Consider the following 24,199-nt stretch of genomic DNA (forward strand, 5'->3'; position numbering starts at 1 on the left):
TCATGTTTCCTGTAGGAGAAGTATCTTGTGAGCAACTGCCAAGAAAGAACTCTGGTGGTAGGGGATTTGGACCACAAAGACTCACGAATATCTCAAGCACTGTCTTGCCTTTTTCTTCCTCCCATGTAAAAGTAGCATGGACAAGGCCACAGTTCAGTAATGAAGCACAGTATTACACTTTTGGATTTCCCTTCTCAAATGAGTGTTTTAGTAAAATCCAATGGTTTCAGCATGAACTTCTTCCCCTTCTACACTGGTTTGTCATGTATTGAACTCAAGAGAGAAAACAGTCATAAATGTACACTGCCAAGGACTTTTGTATAGAAAATTGTGAAGACAAGCTGAAACAAATGAGAACATGGTCCTTGGGATTCTTCCAAAGCATTATGGCTGCCCAAATAATTCCAGGGTTCAGTCTGGACATGTCTATTAGTAGCAACTGAGCTTTCTTCTAAGAAAATGGCGGGGAAAGCATGGCTGATCAAAATTGGTTTTGCTCACTTCAACATTCCGGTTCAAATTTGAAACTGAATTTCACTTTAACACAAAAGTGAATGCCACTGTGCTGCTGAGCCACACAAAATTCTAACCTTCCTATGCCCCTTCCTTCACCCCAAAGTGTAATATGGCCTTGGTCAGAGGGGTTTTTTTCCCCCTCAGGTGCTGCCAAGTGGCCAGAAGACATTGGCTGCCTCTCCTTACCTTCTTTCAGCATCCCCACTTTGAGGCATTTCATAAAGCGACATGCCTGACAGGATTTGCGCCTCCGTTTTGTGATTTCACATTCATTGGTAGCTGGACAGCTGTATTCAATGTTCCCTGCAAACACAAAGAGCAGTGGTCACTAAAGTCTTGCAACAAATAGAAGCAAGGACTGCCCCAGTGTTGAAAGAAGCGTTCTGCAGAGTCTACTTGGTGAATTCATATAATGATCAGTATACCCAGAAGCATCATCGACATACATGCTGTGGACTTATTCACACCTTTGCCATGGAACCAAAGAGAGTAATTTGGAAGCCTCATGGACTGCAATTAATGTGTTGGAACAGGAAGATATAAAAAAATACTTATTTCTTCTCATTTATTAATGGTTTTATCCCACCAGGGAGCTCATGGTGGCCGACATCCCTCCCTTTGTTCTCTCAACAACTCTGCAATACAGGTTAAGCTGAGTAAGAAAGATACTGGCCCAACTTGGTGAGCTTCATGACTGAGTGGGGATTTGAATTCAGGTCTTCCTAGAAATAATTGAACACCTGCCCATTTGGTTCACTTCCCATTTGCCAGTGGTGATCAGGCAGCCAATTAATTGACACAACAAGTTCACTGTTTGCAGGAACAAGCTACTTGAAGCCATCAGAAGCCAACTCCCAGCTAATGAAGGATCGGCTGGAAGTTGGCTTCTGATCTCCTGCTGGGGAAGTTATGCTCTGTAGCCAGCAAGGTACACAACTGACCAGCTGAAAGTTGGGCTCTTCTGATTTCCCATCCTGGAAACTCAGCTGCCTCTCATATGTGCTGAGAAGCAGCAAACGGGATGATCAGATATCAAGCTGATTTCCCTTGTTTTCTCCCCACCCCAAGCTGTGGAGTTGGGCTGCAGAGAAAAGGAGAGAAACGAACTCTTTCTCCTCTCCCCTTTGCAAGGGGGAGTTCAGAAGCATTGTTTCTGTCCACACCCAGCTTGGAGGGGGGGGGAGAGCTCTTTCTCCTCTCCCTTTTGCTATTTCACCATGTAGCTGTTTTGCTGAGAGGGGTAAGGTCAGAACTGGACTCCCAGCTGATCCCCAATCAGCTGTGAGTCGGCTTCTGACCAACCAGCAGTGGCAAAATTGTTCAGAAGCTGTCTGTGTTGCTCAGTGAAATATGAACATATTCCTGATTAGTTCACAGTTTAATCATGAGTGTCAAAAAAGTAAGTTCAAGTGCCAAATAGTTATAATCCGTTTGAGCAGCTGGTTGTTGTCATTTTAGACACAACTGTTTTGGCTCCTAGCTGCTAATGGATTTTTTTTTTTTACTTTTTCAGACAAAGCCACGTGTCCTGTTGGCATCCCAGAGCTCAGCCATTTTTAATGAAAACTGCTTTCTCCCATTTTCAGTTCTTACTTGCACTTCTGAATCACTGCAGTCAGCTGTTTAAAATGTCTGGAGCACTTCCAAAAGGACCACTTTTTCTCGCCCTTTTTTAGCAATGTGTTCTTTTTTGGCTTTTAATTTCCCCCCCTAAGATTAGAGCTATAGCTCTATGGCACCATAGCAATCTGCATCTGCTATATCACCAGCATTTAGAGGCATTGGATTGCTATGGTGCTATAGCACTATAATGCTATAGCACTAATCTTTAAATGTTTTTTAAAAGCCGCTAAAAGAATGTGCCTCTAAAAAAGATGGTGGAAAAAAGAGCAGCACTGTTTGAAATGGCCAGAGTGCTTTAGAGACGGCTCATAGACAGATTGAAATGAGTTATATGAAACACCCGTCTCTGTATCACTTAACTTGGAATTGGGCCAACAACAGATAACATCTGATTTAGAATGGTAGTCTGAAAGGACCTATAGAATCCACTGAGCTAGGACTGGAATTTGGGTCTCCTTAGTCCTAGTTTAATGGTGTATTGGTTATACCACACTGGCTCTCAATGAAAATAAGATGGGGTTTGCAAGTTCATAAAAAAGATGCTCCTAGCCAGCGGGAAAATACCTCCAGCCTTAAAGACCAAGACTGGTAACTAATACATTAATTGATTTATTTCAGTTTCTCTGTCCTTCCCAGTCCCTAGGGCAAGTGGTGGATGACATCACAGAGACATGGGGAGAGAGCACAATCTGAATGTCTACTTAAAAGAACAAAGAGATGTAAAAACTGCTTAAAACTCATCACCTCCTGACAAGAAAGTCTTGCAGGAACTTTAGGACACCCTTTGGCACGTGGTTTTGGCAAACCTCTAATGGGAAGGAGTTCAGCAATTGTGCAGCAGTCGGAAATTAAACCCCTCTGCTTTATTACTGAAATATAACCTCCCAATTATTACCTAAAATACAAACAAAGAATTATGCTATGGAGAACCAAAAAACTTGAAGTTGGGAAAGCTTAAAGGTGCCTTCTCTTTGTTCCCCTGAGATGGCTTCTTTCTGTTTTTCTGGTTCTTGAGCAAGTTTTAATTACCATTTGAGGCTCAAATGCTAAAAGTTCATTCCCACAAGATTTCCAAATCAATGCTTTATTGGTTAAACATCACTGAAAACTAAAGCACATTTATAGTGAGCTGCCCTGAAAATGTGTCCAGATACAAAACTCTTCCTAAGCCCGGCCTAAGTACTTGTTAACAAAAAATGACAAAGGAAAGCAAGTCATCCTGAGATTGTTTGCAACTGAAATGGCCTGAGGAACTATTTACCCTACTGGTACTGATGGGGTAAATAGGTACTGAATAGGTATTGATAGGCAGTGAACAGGTGCTCCGCAGGGCCATTTTAGGTAGGGCTGCCAACTCCAGAATTCAGAAATACCTGGAGATGTGAGGGTTCAGTCTAGGAGGGTGGGGTTTAGGGAAGGGGATGGAATTCAGTAAGGTATAATGCCACTCAAAGCAGCTATTTTCTCCAGAAGTCGAATAAATGTTTTAAATAAATAAGTTATCTATGTAGTCTGGAGATCAATTGAAACTCCAGGAGATCTCCAGCTCCCACCTGGAGGTTGGCAACCCCAATTTTAGGTTAGGAAAGTGACACAGAGGCTTAGCTTCCCCCTCCCCCAATGCTGCAGCCCTGATTTGGATTAAGTCCCTACTAAAAAGAACCACTGGGAGCACCACGCATTTTAAGGTATTGTACTACAGATCAGGAAGTCCCTAATAGGGCTGTGCACTATTTCCCCCCAGTATTTTTCGGGTTCAGGCCTAATAGACCTGATTTTTTTAAAAAAAAAGCCAAATCACAATATCAGCTTTTTACAGATTTTTCAAAATTTTTCATGTTTATTAAACTTGAACCCGAAAAATTCCAGCTGCCTCCGAGACCCATATGTACTTTAGAGGTGGCAGTGGCACCAGCAAGAAAGTGAAGGGGAGAGGGAGGGAGGGAGGGAGGGGATTCCTCCTTTTTTAAAAAAATGGTGGTGTGGGCCAAAGCGGCCCTAAATAATGACCAAAAAATCAGCATTATTCTGGATCTGCTTTTCAGCTTTCTTAAGTTACTGCCATTTTTTCCAGTATAAAAAACCCCCAAAACACAGATAAGGTATTTCTCAGGGGGGTTTTCCAGTTCGGTTTTACCGGAATGTACACCCCTAGTCCCAGGTTTGGATCTCTCTATGCCATGTACTCATTATGCAGCCTTAGGCAAGCTCCATCCCACTGCAATACTAGGATAATAATACTGATCTCCCTTACAAGGCTGTTGTAAGCACTACAAGAAAATATGGTAATATGCATTATTAATGTATACTTTAAACACTTTAAAGCAATATACGAACACATAGTATTATTTTGAATAGTATAATTCAAGAGGGCTTTTCTATGCAGATAATATGGTAGCACTGTACAAAAAGATTCACAAAGTTACCTGTATATATTATTAGAGACAGTGGTCAATACTGCTGTGTATCATTTACTGTAAGCTGAATCCTACTATGTAATTTTGGTTCATTTAATGTGTCATGCTAACAGTTTGCTTTGCCTCAGTACTGTTTTTGGATGTGAGTTGGATCTGCAACCCACATCCTATTTCATTGTTTACTGAATGTCCCATCCTGTTGATTTTATTGACTCACTCTGTGTAATCTAGCTTGAGTCTTAATGAGAAAGGCGGAGTATAAACGTCAATAAATTAAAAACAAAAAACAAAATAAAACACATTCCAAATGCCAGAGGTCGCACTGGTTTTATTGATTATTTAAATGTATACCCCACATTTCTCAAGACTTCCAGTGGGCATAGGTAGAGTAGTGAATTTCCAAGGAACACAGTATCTGTTTTATGGCACAAGGATGTTATCCTAAGCAGCTGCAACTTTAGTAATGGACCTCAAGGCTTCTTCTTGTGTGACTTTTTAAAAGATGCATGTACACTCCTGAGAGTCACGCTGAAGTCTAAAGTTAAACGGTGTCTACCATTTAATACTCACTTAGCACCAGCAGAGTGTTAGATACTGCCCAGAACTGTCACAAGATCCAGCCTCACCAGAGCCGAGTGGCCACACACCTGCTGTTCAGACTCAGATGTGTCATGTGATAAAGTAAATGCACCTAATTGATAACCAAGAACTCCTAGATCCTTTGAATCGCCACTGTGGGCCAATTCCCCTTTGCATCCAGGCTGTTCTAGGACATGGACAGTTACACAAGTGCATCAATATACCAGGACCAGCCAAGGCAAGTCCCTCTTCCTAGGTGGTCAGAACATATTATGCCTTTTCTGTGGCGACTTTGGGGCAAGAGATTAACAGTGCAACCCTAAACAGAGTTACACCCATCTAAGCTAGTTGTTACTCAATGGGCTTAGAAGGGCGCATCTCTGTTTAGGGTAACACTGTCAGTACCCAAAAGCATGCACAAACATCTTAATGAAAGAATAAATAGAACCAATCTACTACACACACGAGTGCAACAAACAGAGAAATGAAGGTAATATATATACAATATTCTTTCCAATGCATCCTCTAGCCAGGCATTGCTTCTTAAGGCAGGTATAATGCTCGGTTAGGTTTAGGGTTGCCAGGTATCCCCAGGAACTGATGGGGGAGGGAGATCTTACCAGGCATAAATTGATGCCTAAGCCTTGACATTGTCAGTGCATTGATGTCACTTCTGGAAGTGATGTCATCATGTTGCCAATGACATGGGAGATGCTCTGGTATTTGGACAAAACTCTATGGTAGAAGCAGTTATTACCATAGAGTTTTGCCCAAATATCAGAGTGTCTACCACACTGTCGGTGACATGATGCCATCACTTCTGGAAATTACATCAATGCGCTGACAGCTTCTAGGCTTAGGCCTCAATTTGTAACTGGAAAGACCCCGTCTGGCCAGCTGAACAGCACCAGGGGAGAAGGCCCAAAGCAGGGGATTCCCCACCCCCAGCAGGGATCTGGCAACAGGATTGAAACTGCAGCATATCTTGTAGTCAGAGATCAATGTCATCTTGGAGAGAGGCAAAAACTTCATTCCCATCCCCCTTAAAGAGGCAACATGTGGAGAAGGTGCACTGGTGACATTACAGCCGACATGATTTTCTGAGCCAGTCTTGGCACCAGGAGCAGACGAGAAGTTAAAATGACCCAGGAATAAGCCAAGTTGAGGTGGCCCCTGCATTGCCATAAGCCATCCCAGAAGGGACCACTTGGTTCAGACCCAGCCAGTGGGGCCAACCAGCAGCAATGTGCAAGAGGAGACAACTGGTGAGGTGGCACTAATTGTTGTTCCTGCTGAAGGGTCTGAGTCACATTGTCGTTGCACGTTAAAACATTACCCTTCTTGTGACAAGAACACAAATGTGACATGGTGTCTGCCCAGAGACCCAACAAGCTACATCAAACAAATAAAGAAGGGGAGGAAGAGCTGGCCAGGAATTTGTAGTGAGTAGAGGGGACAGATTGGAGGGAGTAAAGTGGAAGAGAAAGAGCAGCAAAGTTCAACGTGGATCAGGAGAAGTTCCGTCACAAAAGTGGTTCTGACAGTATGGGTTAACATGAAGCCAAACTAGCGACATAGAAGGCACAACATCATACATCAGAGACTTTATTGTAACAGCAAAGGTGCATGGGGTGAAGGGTTGAGCTGACCTGGCTGCTAGCAAGAGCCAAACTGGAGTAAACCTGCTCTTGCTAAGAGATTGAATTCCAGCACTTCTTAGCAGGGGAAGCAGGAGGACCCAAAACACATTCTGCTTTCTATCTAGCATGTTTTTATCCTACTCTTCTCCTTTCACGGTGGCCCAAATGGTTCTCTTCTCTCCTCATGTTTATCCCTGCGACAGCCCTGTGATACAGGTTAGGCAAAGAGAAATTGATTGGTCCAAAGTCAGAGAAAGTTTTATGGGAGAGTGAGGATTTAAACCCACAGCCTCCCCAAGCCCAGTCCAACCACCACTACATAGCATTAGCTCTCACGCATGCTGCCTTTCATGCATCTACAGATGCAAGCATGATTCCTAAAAAGGCCACACTTGTTTTAAAGAAAAACATGAGATCACAGTGATCTAGGAGATTCAATCTTGAACATGGGTTATTGATTAGCAGCCAAAAACTTACTAGAAAGCCTTGAACAAGGTACGCTGTCCAGGACTGCCAATTTGTACATTATGGATTACACAGGTTGGATTTGGGGCCCTCGTCCTGTGTTACAGTCAGAGATGAGTTGCAAGTTCCTCTCATTTCCCACATTTGCAGTGCCCAGTTCATCAGGTTGCCAGGGTGGACCATGAGGAGGGTGGGGTTTGGGGAGGGGAGGGACTTCAATGGAGTATAATGCTATAGAGTTCACATTCCAAAGCGGCCATTATCTCCAGGTGAACTGATCTCCTTTGCTGAAGATTAGCTGTAATCCCAGGAGATCTTCAGCCAGTACCTGGAGGTTGGCTACCCTACCAATTCAGATTAGGAACACAGCACTCAAGGGGCTTTAGCCTCCCCCACCCTATGCCATTTTCTCCCCGTAGCATGTAAGCTTACTGGAAATATATGATTATGTACTGCATTTCCCAGACACTGTGCCACATTGGCTGCTGCTGGAAGAGGCTGCATCTGCACATCCTGTTCTCCTCCATTGATCCTTACTGCTTAAGAATCTCAACTGTAATGTGGAGAACCCGGTTTGATTCCCCACTCCTCCTTATGAGCAATGGACTCTAATCTGGTGAACCGAGTTTGTTTCCCCATTCGTCCACATGAAGCCTGCTGGGTGACCGTGGGCTAGTCACAGTCCTCTCTGAGCTCTCAGCCCCACCTACCTCCCAAGTAGGTTTGCCAGCTCCAGGTTAGGAAATACCTGGAGATTTTGGGGGTGGAGCCTGGGGAGTAAGGGGTTTGGGGAGGGACTTCAACAGGGTATAATACCATAGAGTCCACCTTCCCAAGTGGCCATTTTGTTCCCAGTGAACTGATCTATGTCGCCTGGAGATCAGTTGTAAAAGTGGGAGATCGCCAGCCACCACCTGGAGGTTGGCAACCCTACTCACAAGGTGTCTGTTGTGGGGAGAGGAAGGGAAGATGATTGTAAGCTGGTTCGAGTCTCCTTAAAGGTAGAGAAAATTGGAGTATTAAAACTATTTCTTCTTCTTAAAGGCCTACATCCTGACCATCATCACCAATGTGTCAGTTACCTTTCTTCACTGCCCTTCAGCATGATCGCAGCCCCGCCATCACATGCTCTGATTCGAGACACAGACAGTGTGCAGAAGCTCAGAGAGCTGTACCAGCTGCTTCCATCCAGTCTACACCCTGGCACTACACAACACCTGAATTTCAATAGCCAGGGAAGTATCAAATATCTCTAAAAGCTGGAAATTGAAATTCAAGCTTGATCTCTAGTTAATAAATGAACTGCAACTGCAGAGCATACGTACATCTAGCCAGCGAACAAGGATCCCTGCCCTTCTGCAGCGGCCCATTCACAAGGAAACTGGGGGGGGCATTTAAAATTACAGTATATTTGGTTATGAAGTGTCTTGAACTTTTCATCTCAGATTCCTCACTTTTGATTGCAAGGACTCAAATCCTATGAGGAAAATCTATGGGCCAGAATGTTTCTGCAGATACAGAAGGATTTCTGTCTAGGGAGCAAAACTTCCTTACCTTCTTAACCCCATTGCAGCCTAAAATACCTCCATGCTATTCCAAGGATCCACTGCCAGGAACAGCATTTCAGAGGGCATGGGTGGCTGCAGCGGAAGGAAGGGGGTGAAAAAAATCGCACTTCAAGTACAGAGATCCTTTCCTCCACAGAAACATTCTAGTGGATCCAAGCAATGGTTTCCTGCAATTCCATACTTTAAAAAAAATCAGGTATAAACCGTCAACCAGCAGTCTTACAATATGATTTGCACATACTCTTATTAAACTTCACATCAAGCCATGCTTGCTCAACAGACTGTTACTTAAAGATAATCATAACCTGAGTAAAACAAATACCATTACAGAACATTCATAACACTCCTGATTTAACAGCATAATCACCCAGGAAGGAACTAAGAACAACCCTGATTGCACAACATCTTGTGTCGCTGCATGCCAGCAAGGACAAAAATGCCAGAACATCTGCAAGTGGTCTTCAGCTCCAAGAATGTCTAATTCAGACAGGAAGCATATAGAAAAGAATGACCCGGTCCACCTTAGTCGAGCAAACAGCGCAGCAAAATAGGCTACTGTCTTCAAAATTTCAGCAAAGTTCTCTGCTAGTGTTTTGTTTTTTGTTTTTTTCCTTCCCCCAATCTCTCAATTTCTTTTATGGGTCCTGAGGCTGGCTGCCAGCAGAGCTGAGCCACTCACATGGCCTTGCAATTTCTGTAAGTGCCCTGTGATAAAGTGATGAGATTAACTCATCGAGATTCCAGCAGCCTTCCACCGGCTGGCAATCATGCTGCCACTTGAGTCAACATGGACTAGAGGCTATCTGGCGGAGAGGGATTGAAATAGCTCCAGGGTATCTTCAACAGCCAAAGGAGGAAGCGGTGCATGCCAATGAGCAACTGCAGCCGCATGTCTGCATGTATTCACATTCATCCAAGTGCATGAAGATAAATTTTGACATGGCATGGATGTTACATAATCCCACTGGATTATGCAAGATTGAGCAAAATTATTGCTTCAATGAGTCTGCTGGGAGACTCGGGGTTTGAACCAGGAGCCTCGTGGTTTGAGGCTGGGGCATAACCTAGAAAGTTATTAAAGGCTATAAGCACAAAAGAGAATAGGGAGATATAACATCAGCTCCTGTAACTGGCAAGCAATATGAAGCCATGGAAGGATGACAGCAGATAAAAATGTCTCCTTGGTCTTCTGCCAGATTGACAGAGGAAAACTTCCTGCCTGTCTCTCTCTACGCTCTGGCCCCAGACTGCAGAGACCTGGGGCTTAAATGGGAATCTTGAGGCTGTCTGATACTGACCCTTCAAAACAGTTGCAATGCCCCACCCCTGTCCTGACAGCAGTTTGTAGCACGTAACCATGAGCTATTGATGTATTCCTTTTATATTCCTGTACACAACTTCAGAAACCAAGTCTCTGGATGTAATTATTGGTGCTGTGCTGCTACTATTTGGGAATGTGTTTTATTCCAGCAATACCAATGGTTTTGAGTTGTGGTTATATAGCATTTGTGTTGATTGGTTTTTGTTATTGTCAACCAATTTGAGCACTTGGGTATGTACAAGAGACGTACAAACATTTTAAATAAACCAACGAGCCAGCCACAAGAACTGCTCAGTCTCCACAATCCCTTGCCAGTTATATGGTGCAGCAGCCAGAAACACCTTTTAGGTTAGGATTATATGAATCAAAAGTGCCTGCAACACATTTCCAATTCCTGCATTTAGACCTGCCCTTTCCTCCTCCCTCCACCCCAAATATATTGACATTCTGTCTTCTACATAGAGTTGCCAACCTCCAGGTACTAACTGGAGATCTCCTGCTATTACGATTGATCTCCAGCCGATATAAATCAGTTTACCTGGAGAAAATGGCTGCTTTGGCAATTGGACTCTATGGCAATGAAGTCCCTCCTCTCTCCAAACTCCACCCTCATTGGGCTCCACCCCAAAAACCTCCCACTGGTGGTGAAGAGGGACCTGGCAACCCTACTTCTACACTCACTGCTGTGGGCAGAAAACCATCCAGCAACACAAGGAATGTGATGTCAAGAGGAGTTTAGGCTTGACATTCAGTTCATATGGGCCAAGCCTTAGGGTATCTGCCACTGGCATGTCTTGGGGTATGTTGCATCCATTCATCATTGTGCAATTTGTCACTGAATGGTGCATACACTTTAATCTTATTTTGTTTGGAACTGTAAAGGTGCATCTCATGTAAGAGGCTTTATCATTTTTCATCAATCATATCTTTGATCGGCTTTCCCAGGTTAGTGCTCTAATTCATGGTGGAAAGCAAGGATGTATATAAAAATCAGTACTTCACTAAAGAGTTACAGATCCTCCTGCAATTAATATTTCAATACCAAAGTCTTTCTACTTTAGTTAAGAAACATTTTGCATGATTTTGTGCCAATACATCCATTCATCATAAATTACTTAATTTTCCCCCTGCTAGATAAATGCAACTTTTCATGAGGTTGGTTTTGAACTTCTACAACCTCAGTGACTTCATCATCCTGTCTCAAGTTCCAATCACCACCACTACTACTAATTCTTCTTCTTGTTCAAGATACAACTAAATTTTTGGTAGGTGTTTTGAGTGTTGGTTTTTCCTAGCAGACAATCTTAGTAATGTACCCAGGCTCACAAGTGCATTGCTGTGATGTTTCAAATGCAACAAGCTTTTAAAAGAAGAGGAGGCTTCACAGTGAAGAAGAAATGGCCAGAAAGAAGCACAGGGCTGCACCTAATTGCATATTCTGATATGTGCATCTCTTTGATTAACTGCATGAGTTAGCATGAGAAAACCAGCAAGGGCAGCTCAGAGAGAGTTCATGGGACAAGGTGTGGATTGTGCCTCTCCTCACCCACATCCAGCAGCATATTGCATGAAAAACTACTGGTGCGGACACTGTGTAGGAACATCCTTGTGTCTCCAGGGTAGGCTTTTTGAACGTAAATATAGTTAATGCACCATGTAATGTGGGTAACAGCTGTTTTAACTTGAATGATGGTCCCTACAAATGTGGTGATTTAATTTAAATGATATGGTGGATGCACATTTTGCTGTTCCTGTGAACAGGTGCAGCGCTTAAGATAGGCAGTGATCCATTGCAAGCACCATTGCTGCAACAGAGAAGCAGCAGCAGCATTCAAGTTCTCCTCCTAGGGGGTGTGGCATCCCCAAAAGGGACGGCTTTTTAGAATGTGAAAAAGGCTAACAGGCACAGAGCAGGTAGAATGGCATCATCATGCAGACAGGTAGAAAGAAAACCAGTTTCTATAAAACTAATTTATGGACACTGAATGAATCCAAGTAGCCTGCTTGGAGCAGTTCTTACAGCACAATCTTCAACACTTCTTGGATTGCCTTGTTATTCTTCTAACCAACTAAGCCCTGAGACAATAAGTTTTGTAGGATCAGGACAAAGCAAGGGCTACTGATCATCTGTTAGCAGGGGTCAGGGATCACATCTAACAAAAGACTTCGGCAAGCACCATCAGATTATGGATGGCAAAAGGGTGTTGCGGCTTTAAGAGCTGTCTAGAAGGAAGACAGTAGGTAAGGGAAGGATCTCTTGCTAATGCAGAACTATCATGTTGCTCAAAAGTCAATGTATTGTGAAGTAGATAATCAATGCTATGTATCTCATCAATTCTCCATGATGGGAAAATTCACTTCAAAGAATAAAAAATCTTATGCAGAACTACAAATACATGTCATTGGGTCAAGGTTCTGTGTGAGGTACTCTATCTATCCTTACTGAGTATACCTTCTTTGTGTTCCATTGATTTAATGCCACTCTCTTGTTCTGCATTTGGCAACATCAGTGAATAAAGAAGACTTTGAAGCACCAAGGCACTAGCTCCACTATTAGTAAAACTCTACACTGGCAAATGCATTTCTGTATTTTTTTTTCAAATATATTGGGAGAGGAAGAGCCAGGCAGAAGTGCGTGGGGGGTATGGGGGTATTCCTGGGGCATTCCGGGTGGCGGGGCTGCCTATAGGCAGCCTCCTGTCCCCTTTTGCCCCTGGGTACACTAGTGGGGAGAAGAGCGAGGCTTCGCCTACTTTTTCGCAGGCACAGCCTTGCTGTTCTCAATGGGGCAAAAAGTGGTCTCCTGTAAGGTAAAGCCGCTGTGGCGCCTCTTCCCTGCCGTCTCTGGCCACTGAAAGCTCAGGAATGGGGTGTCAGTGAACAAGTGTTATTTAAAATACAACAGGCCCCCTCCCACAAGACTACTTCATTCACTTCAAGGAAGTCAAGGGGTCTTTTGGAGTCAATTCAATATGCCTGTCCTTTCAGAGTAATATACTTGGTCTTTTCAATTTGCACAACTGTACATCCAGAAAATACCTAGTTACTAGGTATGTGCGCATACTGAGGTTTGAGTGCCAGTACCTCTTAGGTGGATAAGTCTTTGTATAGGTGTGCCCTGGAAGTGTACTGATTAAGAAATTGGTTAGTTTATTTAGGTTGACACCGTGAGTCCAAATTTGTGAGAAAAGAAGATCAGAAATATTGTAAGCATGTTCAATAAATACTGTTCAGCGATCATATGTTATATTGTAGTAACAATGGGTTAGTTGTTATTACAGCATTTGCATGGTAGTTTCAAATATCCTGACACTTTTAGTGGGCAGCATGCTTAGTATACAATCCTTACTTCATTCATTTTGAAAGCCATTCTAAGCGTTAGGTCAGTGTTCTTCCCATGTTACAGAAGGGAAACTGAGCATGACAGATAATGATCTCCCAAGGCCTTCCAAGTCAGTCTAGAGTATTTAAGCTTACAGATTCTAGCTCTTAGCCCTGCCTGCCTGCTGAACCACATTTGTGTGTGCTTTTGTTGGCTCTTAACCTATGCACAGGTGTCTGGCAACATCTTTCCGTACGCTGCAAGTAAAAAGCAGAAAAAATTACAGAATTTTTGTCTTTGGAGGAAAGAGATTCCTTCCCAAATGTAAGGCTTCAACTGGAATACAGGAGGCTAGGTAGATTTTAATTAGATTAGGCCATACTAGGTGAAAAACCAATTTCATTTATACCAGTCGCTATTGGGACACAGAAGCAAGCAATGGTTGTTCTTTTAAAAAATCAGCAATCCAGATCTGCCACCATTACTAATCAAAATACAGTAGTCTCTTGTAAGGTTCAGTAAGGGCGAAAACGCTGAATCCTGGCTGAAACAGGGATTAAAGGAGGATAAAGTGACCATGTGTTTTCGCCCTAAGAGACAGTGTGGTATTTCGGGTGGAAACAACTGTCCTACACTATTAAGAAAATCAGACTAACAGATTGAAAAAGATCTTTGGATCAATTTTTGGACTGAAGTATGCCTGTAATCTCTTGCACTCTGGCACTGAGTGTGAAATATCACATCCTCACTTAGGATCCTACAAACTGCATATATGAATTCCTCCAGCCTAGCTAGTCTTTGTGACAACTGTAAATATTATCAGTTTAGCAGGGACAAGTCACATGGTCAAATGAAAAAAGGCTTGCAAAACTCACTGGCATGAATCCAACCATTCATGAGCTTTGCAGAGCAGGACTTTTCTGCTTCTCCTTCCTGTTATACCCCAGGACCCACCCACCCCTTTTATTCCAGGGGTCAGTGGATCATCACGAATAGTATGGGGACAAAGTGGAGGTCTCCAGTAGAAGTGGAAAATCAGTGGAATTCACCATTCTCTTTTCGGCAAATGAAAACCCCATTCTGTCAAAGGAACTGCATGCTTGGGTACCTGGCACTCCTTTTATCGTGCATATTATCTCAGGAAGATCTTCCCTGAAAAGCAGAACTTTTCTTTGGCTTTCTATAGTAGGCCTCTTTCTCTCCTAATCCCCAATCCCATCACTGATCCAAGATGTAAGACTAATTGTATCTGAAGTATAACTTTTGAATCCAGGTCTGAAAATGTCAACAAAGGCCTTGCAAGTCCTCAACTGTAGCTTATGTGTAGATTGTATATTTGGCAGCATTCAAGCTTCAGTGGCGCGCACACAAAATCCATTCTTGACTGACCCAAACCATCTCCAAAAGTTTTGAATCCTCCCTTTCTTTTCATACCCTTTCTCCCTTCTTTTCTACATCTGAAGAAGCAGGATCTAGCCCACGACATTCTTACACCGGTATAAAATGTTAGGTCTTTTATGTGACATCAGATTTATGTTTTCGATTTTATTTTTTTATTTTTTGCTGCAACCGACTAATATGGCTATCCCTCTACAATCAGTAGTGACATTTTGGACTTAGAATTTTGCTGGAATGTCATGTCTGCTTAAGTAAAAGCACAAACACCTCTGCCCGAAAAACAAGGCAACCGCACTGGCCACCTCATTTTGTGTTGCTTTCCCAGGCCCCATACCTTGAATTGTCCGCTTGAAGAAGGCTTTGCATGCTTCACAGGAGGCCACTCCATAGTGATATCCAGATGCAATGTCCCCACACACTAGACACAGCCTCTTGGGGATGGCGTTGAGCATATACTCGCACTTGGTGGGCGAGTCTTCCATGATGGCGCTGGCGCAGTCGTCATACCGCTTGCGGCAGGGCCCACCACCAATCCCGGCACTGTTGAACATGGGCGGTGAGTCCAGGCCATTGGGGTGGCCCCCTATAGTGATGCCATAACCACCACTAGCATCCGAAGAGCCACTTGGACTGTGGTGGCTGATGGCGTCGATCCCAGAGGAAGGGCTGGATGGCTCAGTCTTGATGAAGGATCCACAGCTGGAGGTGAGGTGCCGCTCATCCGTGGACATTCTGCCTAGCAGCCTGTGGGCAGAAAGCACAGGAGACCATTAGCTGATAGTCCAACAGAACAGCTTGAACAGGACTTTCGGAATCATGCATCGAGGGCCAATATATTTAATATTTATTCGTTCATGCTTACATTCACTGCTAGCACGTATCTCCAATCTAACCCAGCGAGCTCCTGTGTTGTTAACCATATTGAGTGACACGGGAAAGGACTGTAATAGTTTCAGATGAGGTAATGGATCCTCTGCTATAGTTCCAGGCAAAAGAAGTTTCCTAATTCTTATGCTGTGGCATAAATAAAAGGCTTCTCAGTTACATTTGGACTTTTTTTAAAGTGACCCTTCTCAATGTTTCTTCATTCAGACATTTCCCAGGAAGTTAATAATTGTTTATATTGCTCTCTGAACTCTTTATATTTCTTTCTGTTCAGGTAGTATAACATGACCTCAGTACGCTCAAAGATTAGTAAAATCAACATAATGCACAATGCAGTCCAAAACAGTTTCTCCAATCTAAACCCACTACGTTCAATAGACTTATAAGAGGATTGATCTCTAAAACCACTAGTTAGCTCAGCCAGATACATACACACAGCTGGAATAGTTGCAACAAAACTTCCAAGCTAGTAACAGGGTAAGCCAGGAAGTTGCATATCCTCTTGGCTGGGCCCATAACTGGATCCTCCTGACATCTTTAAATGTATTTAAAAGCATGGGTCCTTCTTGGGCTGAGGTAATGGTGACTTCCCACACACACTTTGCTTATACCCTTCTCTGCCTTAACAAGGACAACATGTGGAGTAAAGAGTTAGCCCTCTTCTCTTACCGCTTTGGCTCTGATTGACTACTTCCCCCTACCAGTGGCTCCTTTTAAATAAAATTCAAGATGCTAAAAAAATCTGATCAGATTTCCAGTGTTGAATCACAACTGTCAGACATGCCTGAGATCAGGTGGGGCTTAGCTGTATTCATTCAGCATAGTAGTGGGCCAGGGGAGTCATCCACCCCCCCAAAAAAAATCAGGATTTTGTGATCTGGTCACATTCAGAAGTCCTGTGCAGTGGTATCTTTTGCAGTTTTGGGAGTTGTGAATTGCAGTATCTGTTATTGCTGATTTCCACATTATATTTGAACATGTGAACTTGAATCTGGGTTAGGAATACTGTTTTAACTACTCAAAATTGTTGTTGGAACCACCCCTGAAATGAGCCCTGCTTTGCAAAGCAGTTGTTGAATATGAGGTGAGACTCAGAATGGAATTTTGGACAGTTGTCATTACTAATATTCAAAGATCTCATGATGGTTTTTAACAGCTGGATTAATAAATAGTTGCTACGCTAAGCACACATGCAATTGCCCCACAATTGAATTTTAAAAACATTATGAAAGAGGGTAGTGAATATTGGGGCAGAGAGAACCTTTGGGCTGAGTTTTTATGATTTTTCTTTTATGGTCTTCTTTATGAGGAAAGATTTACATACTTCATGCTTTTTAGTATAACAAGACAACAAGCAAGAAAGGGACATTACAGAGATTTGTAAGAGAGAGTGGATAGAGAGAAATTTTCCATCGTTGCACACAACATTAGAGGGAAAAACTGGTTTGGAGCCTAGATTGATATTCCTGCAGTACAACAGCTCTTATGTTGCCAGAGGAGAAAGTGGAGATTTCCTCCTTCCACTGCAGACCCCCACATCCCCAGCATTCTTCTTCAGAGTCTCTTAGCTCCCAAGAGCAAGATTTCAGAGAGCTTAGCCCAGGCTCATCAGGGCTTGGGAGCTTAGCCCAGCTGGCCACAGTATTTGGACAAGAGACCACCAAGAAAGACTAGAGTTGCTACAAGAAGAAAGGCAATGGCAAACCACCTCTTCTTGTCTTTTACTTCGAAGGCCCTGTGGATGAGGTCACCATGTGTTAGTTGAGACTCGACAGCAGATTCTTCTCCTCTTCGCCATACAAGTAGGGAAATCCTGCTCTGTGGGCGTCGCCCTACCACCTGTACTTGAGATCCTTCCCCGTGAAATGGTAGTAGATTCAGGAGAGACCAAAGAAAGTACTTCATCAAAATGTACATCATTAGTATATAGAATTCACCACCACAATATGTGGTGATGGTCACTAGTTTAGCAGGTTTTTAAAGAAAGGGAGGGATTATCATTGGCTGTCCCCCATGTGTACCTTTGAATATGTATTAGATGCTGAGAAGAAAATAGGAGAGGGTTGTTGCTTTCATGCCCTACATGTGGGCTTCCTAGAAGCATCTGGATAGCCACTTTTGAAAGCAAAGTGGTGGACTAGAAGGGCTCTTCTTTCTTGAAAGTTTCATCAGTTAAATTTCCATCATTTCAATAAGAGTGCCCTTTAAAAAAAAATAGCAGAACAAATTTATTTGGAGGGATCCATTCAATATTACTGCAAATGTACAAAAGGACTGGATCACTTATACTGCCTTTCACGTCACATGAAATACAATACAGCAAAATCAGTGCTACTTTAAATAAAGGCAACGTGTTCGTCTTTGTCCATGCACAAAGACAAAGCATTTTGCTTGGCTCTGGTTACTTTTTTAGGAATGTGAAAGGGAATGCATGTGATCTAATTCTCCTGTGAACTGGCAAGGGAAACTCTGTTACTATTTCTGGGTCCACGTAACAGGCTTAGAGGTTCTAAATACTGTGTTCTTTTAATCTTTTTTGCAATTATAGGTCATATCCTATAATCCTTTTAGTATCTTCATTGCCCTTTTCTGGGTTCTCTCCAAATTGTCTTATGTGTTCCCTGTGGTGAGATGTCCAGAGAAGAATGTGCAATGTGAAATGCAGTAGAGTCAGAGCAACAAAGTGAGATTTCTTTGTAAATATGAAGCCTGAACAGTTTATCTGTACAAATAAAAAATCAATTTCCCAGGATTCTATAAGCCATGCATCACACTGCCCATTTAGGTTATTCCCATGGCACCCATTCAGTTTAGAATTGCTATAATTTGTTCACCCAGTTTTTAACTAGGGATGTTGCTTAATTACATGACCATACTGTTTTGATTTGAAAATCAGAAGGTTTCTCAGGGCTATTATCCTTTTAAATTTTCTTCTTTCCTTTCCCATTTCCATCTTGCCAAACCACTTCATGTTCTTTGACAATAAGTCACAACATGATGAATCAATAGTTAATTATCTGTTGGAGGGGGGAGACAACCAACTCCTGCTTTTCCCTTTGTAGTCAAAGCCACTGCTCATTATTTTATTATCACCCTATTACAATAATGCAGCTTTGGCTGCAAAGAGAAAAGCAGTATTTAATTTCCCTCCAAACAACAACATAATTCAGCTGATTCATGAATGACAAAGGAACAGGAAGTAATTATCTAGGATAGAAAACAAATGAATAAAATAAAAATTGCAAGAAGAAGCAGAATATTTGCTGAGAAGGATTTTCTTCCAAATAAACAGTAGTCTCTTGCCTGTGGGGATGGGAATCACTAGATTTTTATATGGAATACAGCACTGCATAAAATGCTACACAGAACTAAAGTTTTAATTGTTGCAGCTGATTGTAGAAAGGTGTGGCAAAGCAGCACAAAAGTAGCATGACAGGAAACAGTTTAATATTACCTGATAGCCATTCTGCCCCTCAGGTATTTCTCAACGTAGTATATTATCCACTTTGCAACTACTACACATAAATTTCTGTAATTCATTCTACCTGTTTCAACTTCACCCCAGGTGTCCATGGGAGCTTCTGAGCTTCTACATAAGCCACTCCCCAAATATAGAGAATCCTTCAAAGAATCTCTAAAGGGCTTATCCATATTTTTAAGTACTCTCCCTTTAACATGTCTTGCTGTGTTTGCGGGGGGTTTTCTCTCTGCATTCTAACATTTTCCTCCTTCACAAATGGCTCTAGATAAACCTTGTAAACAGCAAATGCTGTCCATTTTTCTGTGGCTGATGGTTCATCCAAAAGCTCCAGAAATGTCAATCTTATTTGTATCAGTCAGACTTTATCCATATCCCCATCATGGCATGCAGACAATAAGTGAACAGTTTAAGTTTTTTAAAGCTACTTGTGGCTCTTGGTATACAAAGTTGTCATAAGAACATAAGAAAGGCCCTGCTGGATCAGACCAAAGTCCATCAAGTCCAGCACTCTGTTCACACAGTGGCCAAGCAGGTGCCTCTAGGAAGCCCATAAACGACTGCAGCAGCATTGTCCTGCCTATGTTTCAAAGCACCTAATATACTAGGCATGCTCATCTGATCCTGGAGAGAAATCTATTCTCAAACCTATTGGCTGTTCTGTTCTAATGTCCAAACAGCTCCAAAGCCAAAGGCAGTCAGCAGTACTGTGACACCTCAGCCTGCCAAGATCCACTGTGACATCACAACAGAGCATCCAATGGCAGGCAGAGACCTAAGGGGAAAATGTAAGGAAAGAATGAAAGAACAGTTCTTTTTCTAGTAGTTATTAATTTTACATCCTATACACTGTATGCAGAGAGAAACTAACACTGGGTCCTACAGATTGATGCTAAATAACATTCCAGGCAGGCAGAGGACCTCTTTCATCTCTCTTAGTATGGTTGTGAGCCAACCACCTATGATTCATTTCACAGGACTTGCATCCAAGTCCAACTGATCAAATTTCCCTATCAAGATTCATGATCAATGTGTAAATAAAGTCCACCAAACAGTCTATCCACGGTGTTCTTTTAGTCATTAATAATCTAATTGCACCATACATATAAGTTACTGTTTGCTATACACTCTTTTTTCATAAAGCGATCAATTTTTATTTTTCATTTTGCCATTTGCTTCCATGTACCCGATATGCCTTCATAAATCCTCTGATTTTCCCTCATAATTATCAGAACTGAAGACATCAGGATCTTGTCACTTAAAACGTGTTCAGCAGAGACAACCCCATCTTATCTGCAAAGCTTATTTACATGTAACTGAACTTAATTTGCACATTATTTTGTTAATCATAGCAGATGTCAAAATGGTCAGTAGGTAAAAGCTACTGCAAGCAACAAGTCTGAATTTTCTTGTTTCTGTTCCACTATCATTTTCAAAGTCTGTGTCAGGTTTTCTGGAACAACAATTGCTCCTTGATCAAGCAATTTCTAAAGCATGTATATCAAATAGGAATACTGCCAACCTATTTGGGATAAGTTAACATTTTTACCTTCCTTCTTCTAAACTAAAGAATTAATCCTTCCAAATAAATCTCTCGAAACTGGGGTGGTTTGTGTAGCCTGGGAGTACTACAGCTATCGACCTTGGCATGATGGAAGACAAATGGAGGTTCAGCACCTTCACCAGAGGGCATCAGGAAATAGCAACAGAGGCTTCTGAGCTGCTCCAAAACACCACACAAACACATGGCTTCTGAGAGGATAGAAACATTTATAACAACCAGTGATACCATCACGTGCACCTTTGCCAGCTGCTGCTACCTATGCATGTGCATAGTGCTACATGGGGAGCCCTGGCAACTCGATTGTCACCTGCTAGTGCCTTCTGGTAGGACACCCAATCCTTCTCCCCAATCAACAATGCTCAGTGGTAGAAGTAGCTCTAGTTCTCCCAGCAAACCACTACTTGAGCTGCCCCTCATTGCGACAGAGAAAATATATTTCCTGGTCCATTGTTTTGCAAGGTCACATGCCTGCCTTTCCTCCCCCAAGTGTCAAGCCCTGGTCAGGTTAACCACATTCTATGATATCACCAAATGAATTCCACATTAACATCACAGTTTTTAATGTCCCTAAAGCAATCCCCAGGCTTTCCATGGACATTATTATGGAAGTGTCCAAACCAAAACCACCTAGAAACTCATCAGATTATCATGTTTCTGTAAGTATGAGAAGACCAAAATACTCCTTCCTGTACAGTTTTCTTTCTTTCTTTCTTTCTTTCTTTCTTTCTTTCTTTCTTTCTTTCTTTCTTTCTTTCTTTCTTTCTTTCTTTCTTTCTTTCTTCCTTTTTTCCTTTCTTCCTTCCTTTCCTATCAAAGCACCCCTGACTTATGGCAACCCCTGGTGGGTTTTCAAGGCAAGAGATGTTCAGAGGTGGTTTGCCATTGCCTGCTTCTGCATTGTGACCCTGGTATTCCTTGGTGGTTTCCCATTCAAATACTGACCAGGGCTGACATTGCTTAGTTTCTGAGATCTAACAAGATTGGGCTAGCCTGGGCCATCCAGGTCAGGGAAAGTTAATCTTATCCAATACAACTTACTGCCCTTCACCAGAGAAGATTTTTCTAATTAATATCTTAAATATTACGGTATGGCTAAAGGCAAACCTTTATAAGTGTAACTCATACAGAGGTGAATTTCAGTTAAATACTTATTTTTAATTTGTTAACATTTTCATGTTCAAATTTTCTAAAGCTTCTCATCAGCCCTAAGAACTAGAAACCCTATCTAAAATTAGTTCCGGAATGCTTAAGATTCAAATATTACCCCAAAGGCTGCACAGATGCTTTTCAGCAGTGGCATGAGAACTATGGGCCAAGTGTTACCTACTCATAGATGAAGCTGCTTCATACCAAGTCAGACCCCTGGTCTGTCAAGGTCAGCATTGTATACTCTGACTGGCAGTGGCTCTCCAGAGTCTCAGGCAGAAGTCTTTCACCTCACCTGCCCGTTGATCCTGATATCTGGAGATGCCAGAGACTGAACCTGGTGCTCGCTGTGGCTCTTCTAGCATCCAATAGCCCTATACCTGTTTTTAAAAAGATGTCATCCACTTGAAACACATTCTTTCTCAAAAGGGCAAGAGTCCAGTAGCACCTTAAAGACTAACAAAAATATTTTCTGGTAGGGTATGAGCTTTCGTGAGCCACAGCTCACTTCTTCAGCTGTGGCTCACGAAAGCTCATACCCTACCAGAAAATATTTTTGTTAGTCTTTAAGGTGCTACTGGACTCTTGCCCTTTTTGACTACTGCAAACAAACTAACACAGCTACCCACTGTGAATTACATTCTTTCTCACTTCAGCATAAAAACCTGAATACAATATCTCTTCTAATCAATTTCCATTATAGTGCATTTTATACGTACACGTGTTGTACTTGTATCCGTTCACAGAACCTCAGTGATTTTACATAGAATCTATATTATTTCAAGCAAAGGAAACCAAATACAGTTTGAGTAAATGTGCACAGGAACTTTTTCTAAAGCGCATCCTGTGGTCCTGTCCCCAAACAACACATACATTTTTGATGAAATTGACTGGAAAATACAATGGAGAAAACTGAAAACAATACTTGGCTCTGGTAAAATAAGTACAAATGAAATGTTTAAAAAGTGCTTGACAGCATTTCCCACCAAGAACATGTACTAATAAGGTATAGAAGACCATTTTGCCTTCACTGTGTGACAGTGGGTCATATAAACTAAAAGGAAAATAAGGTGGTCACAAGGAAAATGCTGAAACCTGAAAAAGTGCATGAGGCTGAAAATCAGACAATGTTATCGATGGTAAAAAAAAAAAGTAAACAAATGCTACTCTGTTTGAAATGTTTCTTTGAAGCCAGTATGGTGTAGCAATAGATATTAGCACTAGACAGGCCTTGCTTCAAATCCTCACTCTGCCATGAAACTCACTGGGTGATCTTGACTCTGTCATGGTATTCTTAGCCTCACCTCACTCTCAGGGTGTTGCAAGGACAAGATGGAAGAGAGCTAAAATGTCCTTGAGATCCTTGGAGGAAGGGCAGGATAAAAATTGATTCTATGCCACTGATTTCTATAGCATACAGGACAGATTCCATATGAAGAAATATATAATAAAGTACACACAATCCAGTTAAATAAAGATTAAAATATGTTACAGGGTATACAAACTACACACAGAATGTACCAAAAATGAATGTGCAAAAGACACTTAAATGATTCCCAAAAAAAAGGGACATGGGTTGAGCTAATCTAACCAGCAACTTCCTCTTGGTCCACTTCACATATGCCCTTTTCTCAAAATGGAGATACTCTTCATTAAAGAAAAGTTGCACACAATAATGGGGCAAATCACACACAGAGACACCAATGTAGATTTTTTTGAATGTAGGAAAATTGTCGTGTGTGGCAGGTTTATGTGCTCAAAGGCTATGCCTACAAAGATGATCAAGAGCATGGTGAGGGATGAAGATTTTGCTGGCTTACTGCTAGCAAGACAACAGCAGCTGAGTTCCACTTGGCTAAGTTTGCCTTCCTTTTCCTGCAGATAGTACAAAGCTTGGGCATGGCCAGAGGCAGGAGCTAAGGGGCAAGAACCAGAGGGATAAAACAGCAATTCATTCCCAACCCATTTAAGACATACTGTTGTTTTTCCTTTATCAATATTGTATTTCTTGAAGAACATAAGAAGAGCCTTCTGGAACAGACCAGTGGTCCATCTAGTTCAGCATCCTATTTCACCAAGTGGTCAAAACAATTGCCCTGGAAAACACAGGGACCAAGGCCTTTGCCTAATGTTGGCTCCTAGCACTGGAATTCAGAGGCTTACTGCAGAGTTTCCCTTTCATCATTTCAGATAGCAGGCAAGTGATGAACCTATCCTCCAGTTTTCACTGTAAGCAGCTTTGGTCCCCTCATGGAGAAAATAGAATATAAATACTTA

At 42.1% G+C, this 24,199-nt stretch overlaps 1 protein-coding gene across 4 annotated transcripts in view; it reads right to left on the reverse strand.

Moving 5' to 3' along the window:
- Positions 1 to 24,199, reverse strand: part of ESRRB (estrogen related receptor beta) — a 194,117-nt gene that overhangs the window by 42,838 nt on the left and 127,080 nt on the right. For all 4 annotated transcript variants that reach the window (XM_056850858.1, XM_056850856.1, XM_056850855.1 and 1 more), the window contains 2 exons: positions 15,184 to 15,593; positions 703 to 819 (listed from right to left, as the gene is read on the reverse strand). In XM_056850858.1, the coding sequence (XP_056706836.1) occupies positions 703 to 819; positions 15,184 to 15,580 (514 nt within the window). In that variant the 5' untranslated portion in view covers positions 15,581 to 15,593. The remainder of the gene's footprint in view (positions 1 to 702; positions 820 to 15,183; positions 15,594 to 24,199) is intronic.

Source organism: Euleptes europaea, chromosome 6 (assembly GCF_029931775.1).
Source record: "Euleptes europaea isolate rEulEur1 chromosome 6, rEulEur1.hap1, whole genome shotgun sequence".
Taxonomy (NCBI): Eukaryota; Metazoa; Chordata; class Lepidosauria; order Squamata; family Sphaerodactylidae; genus Euleptes; species Euleptes europaea.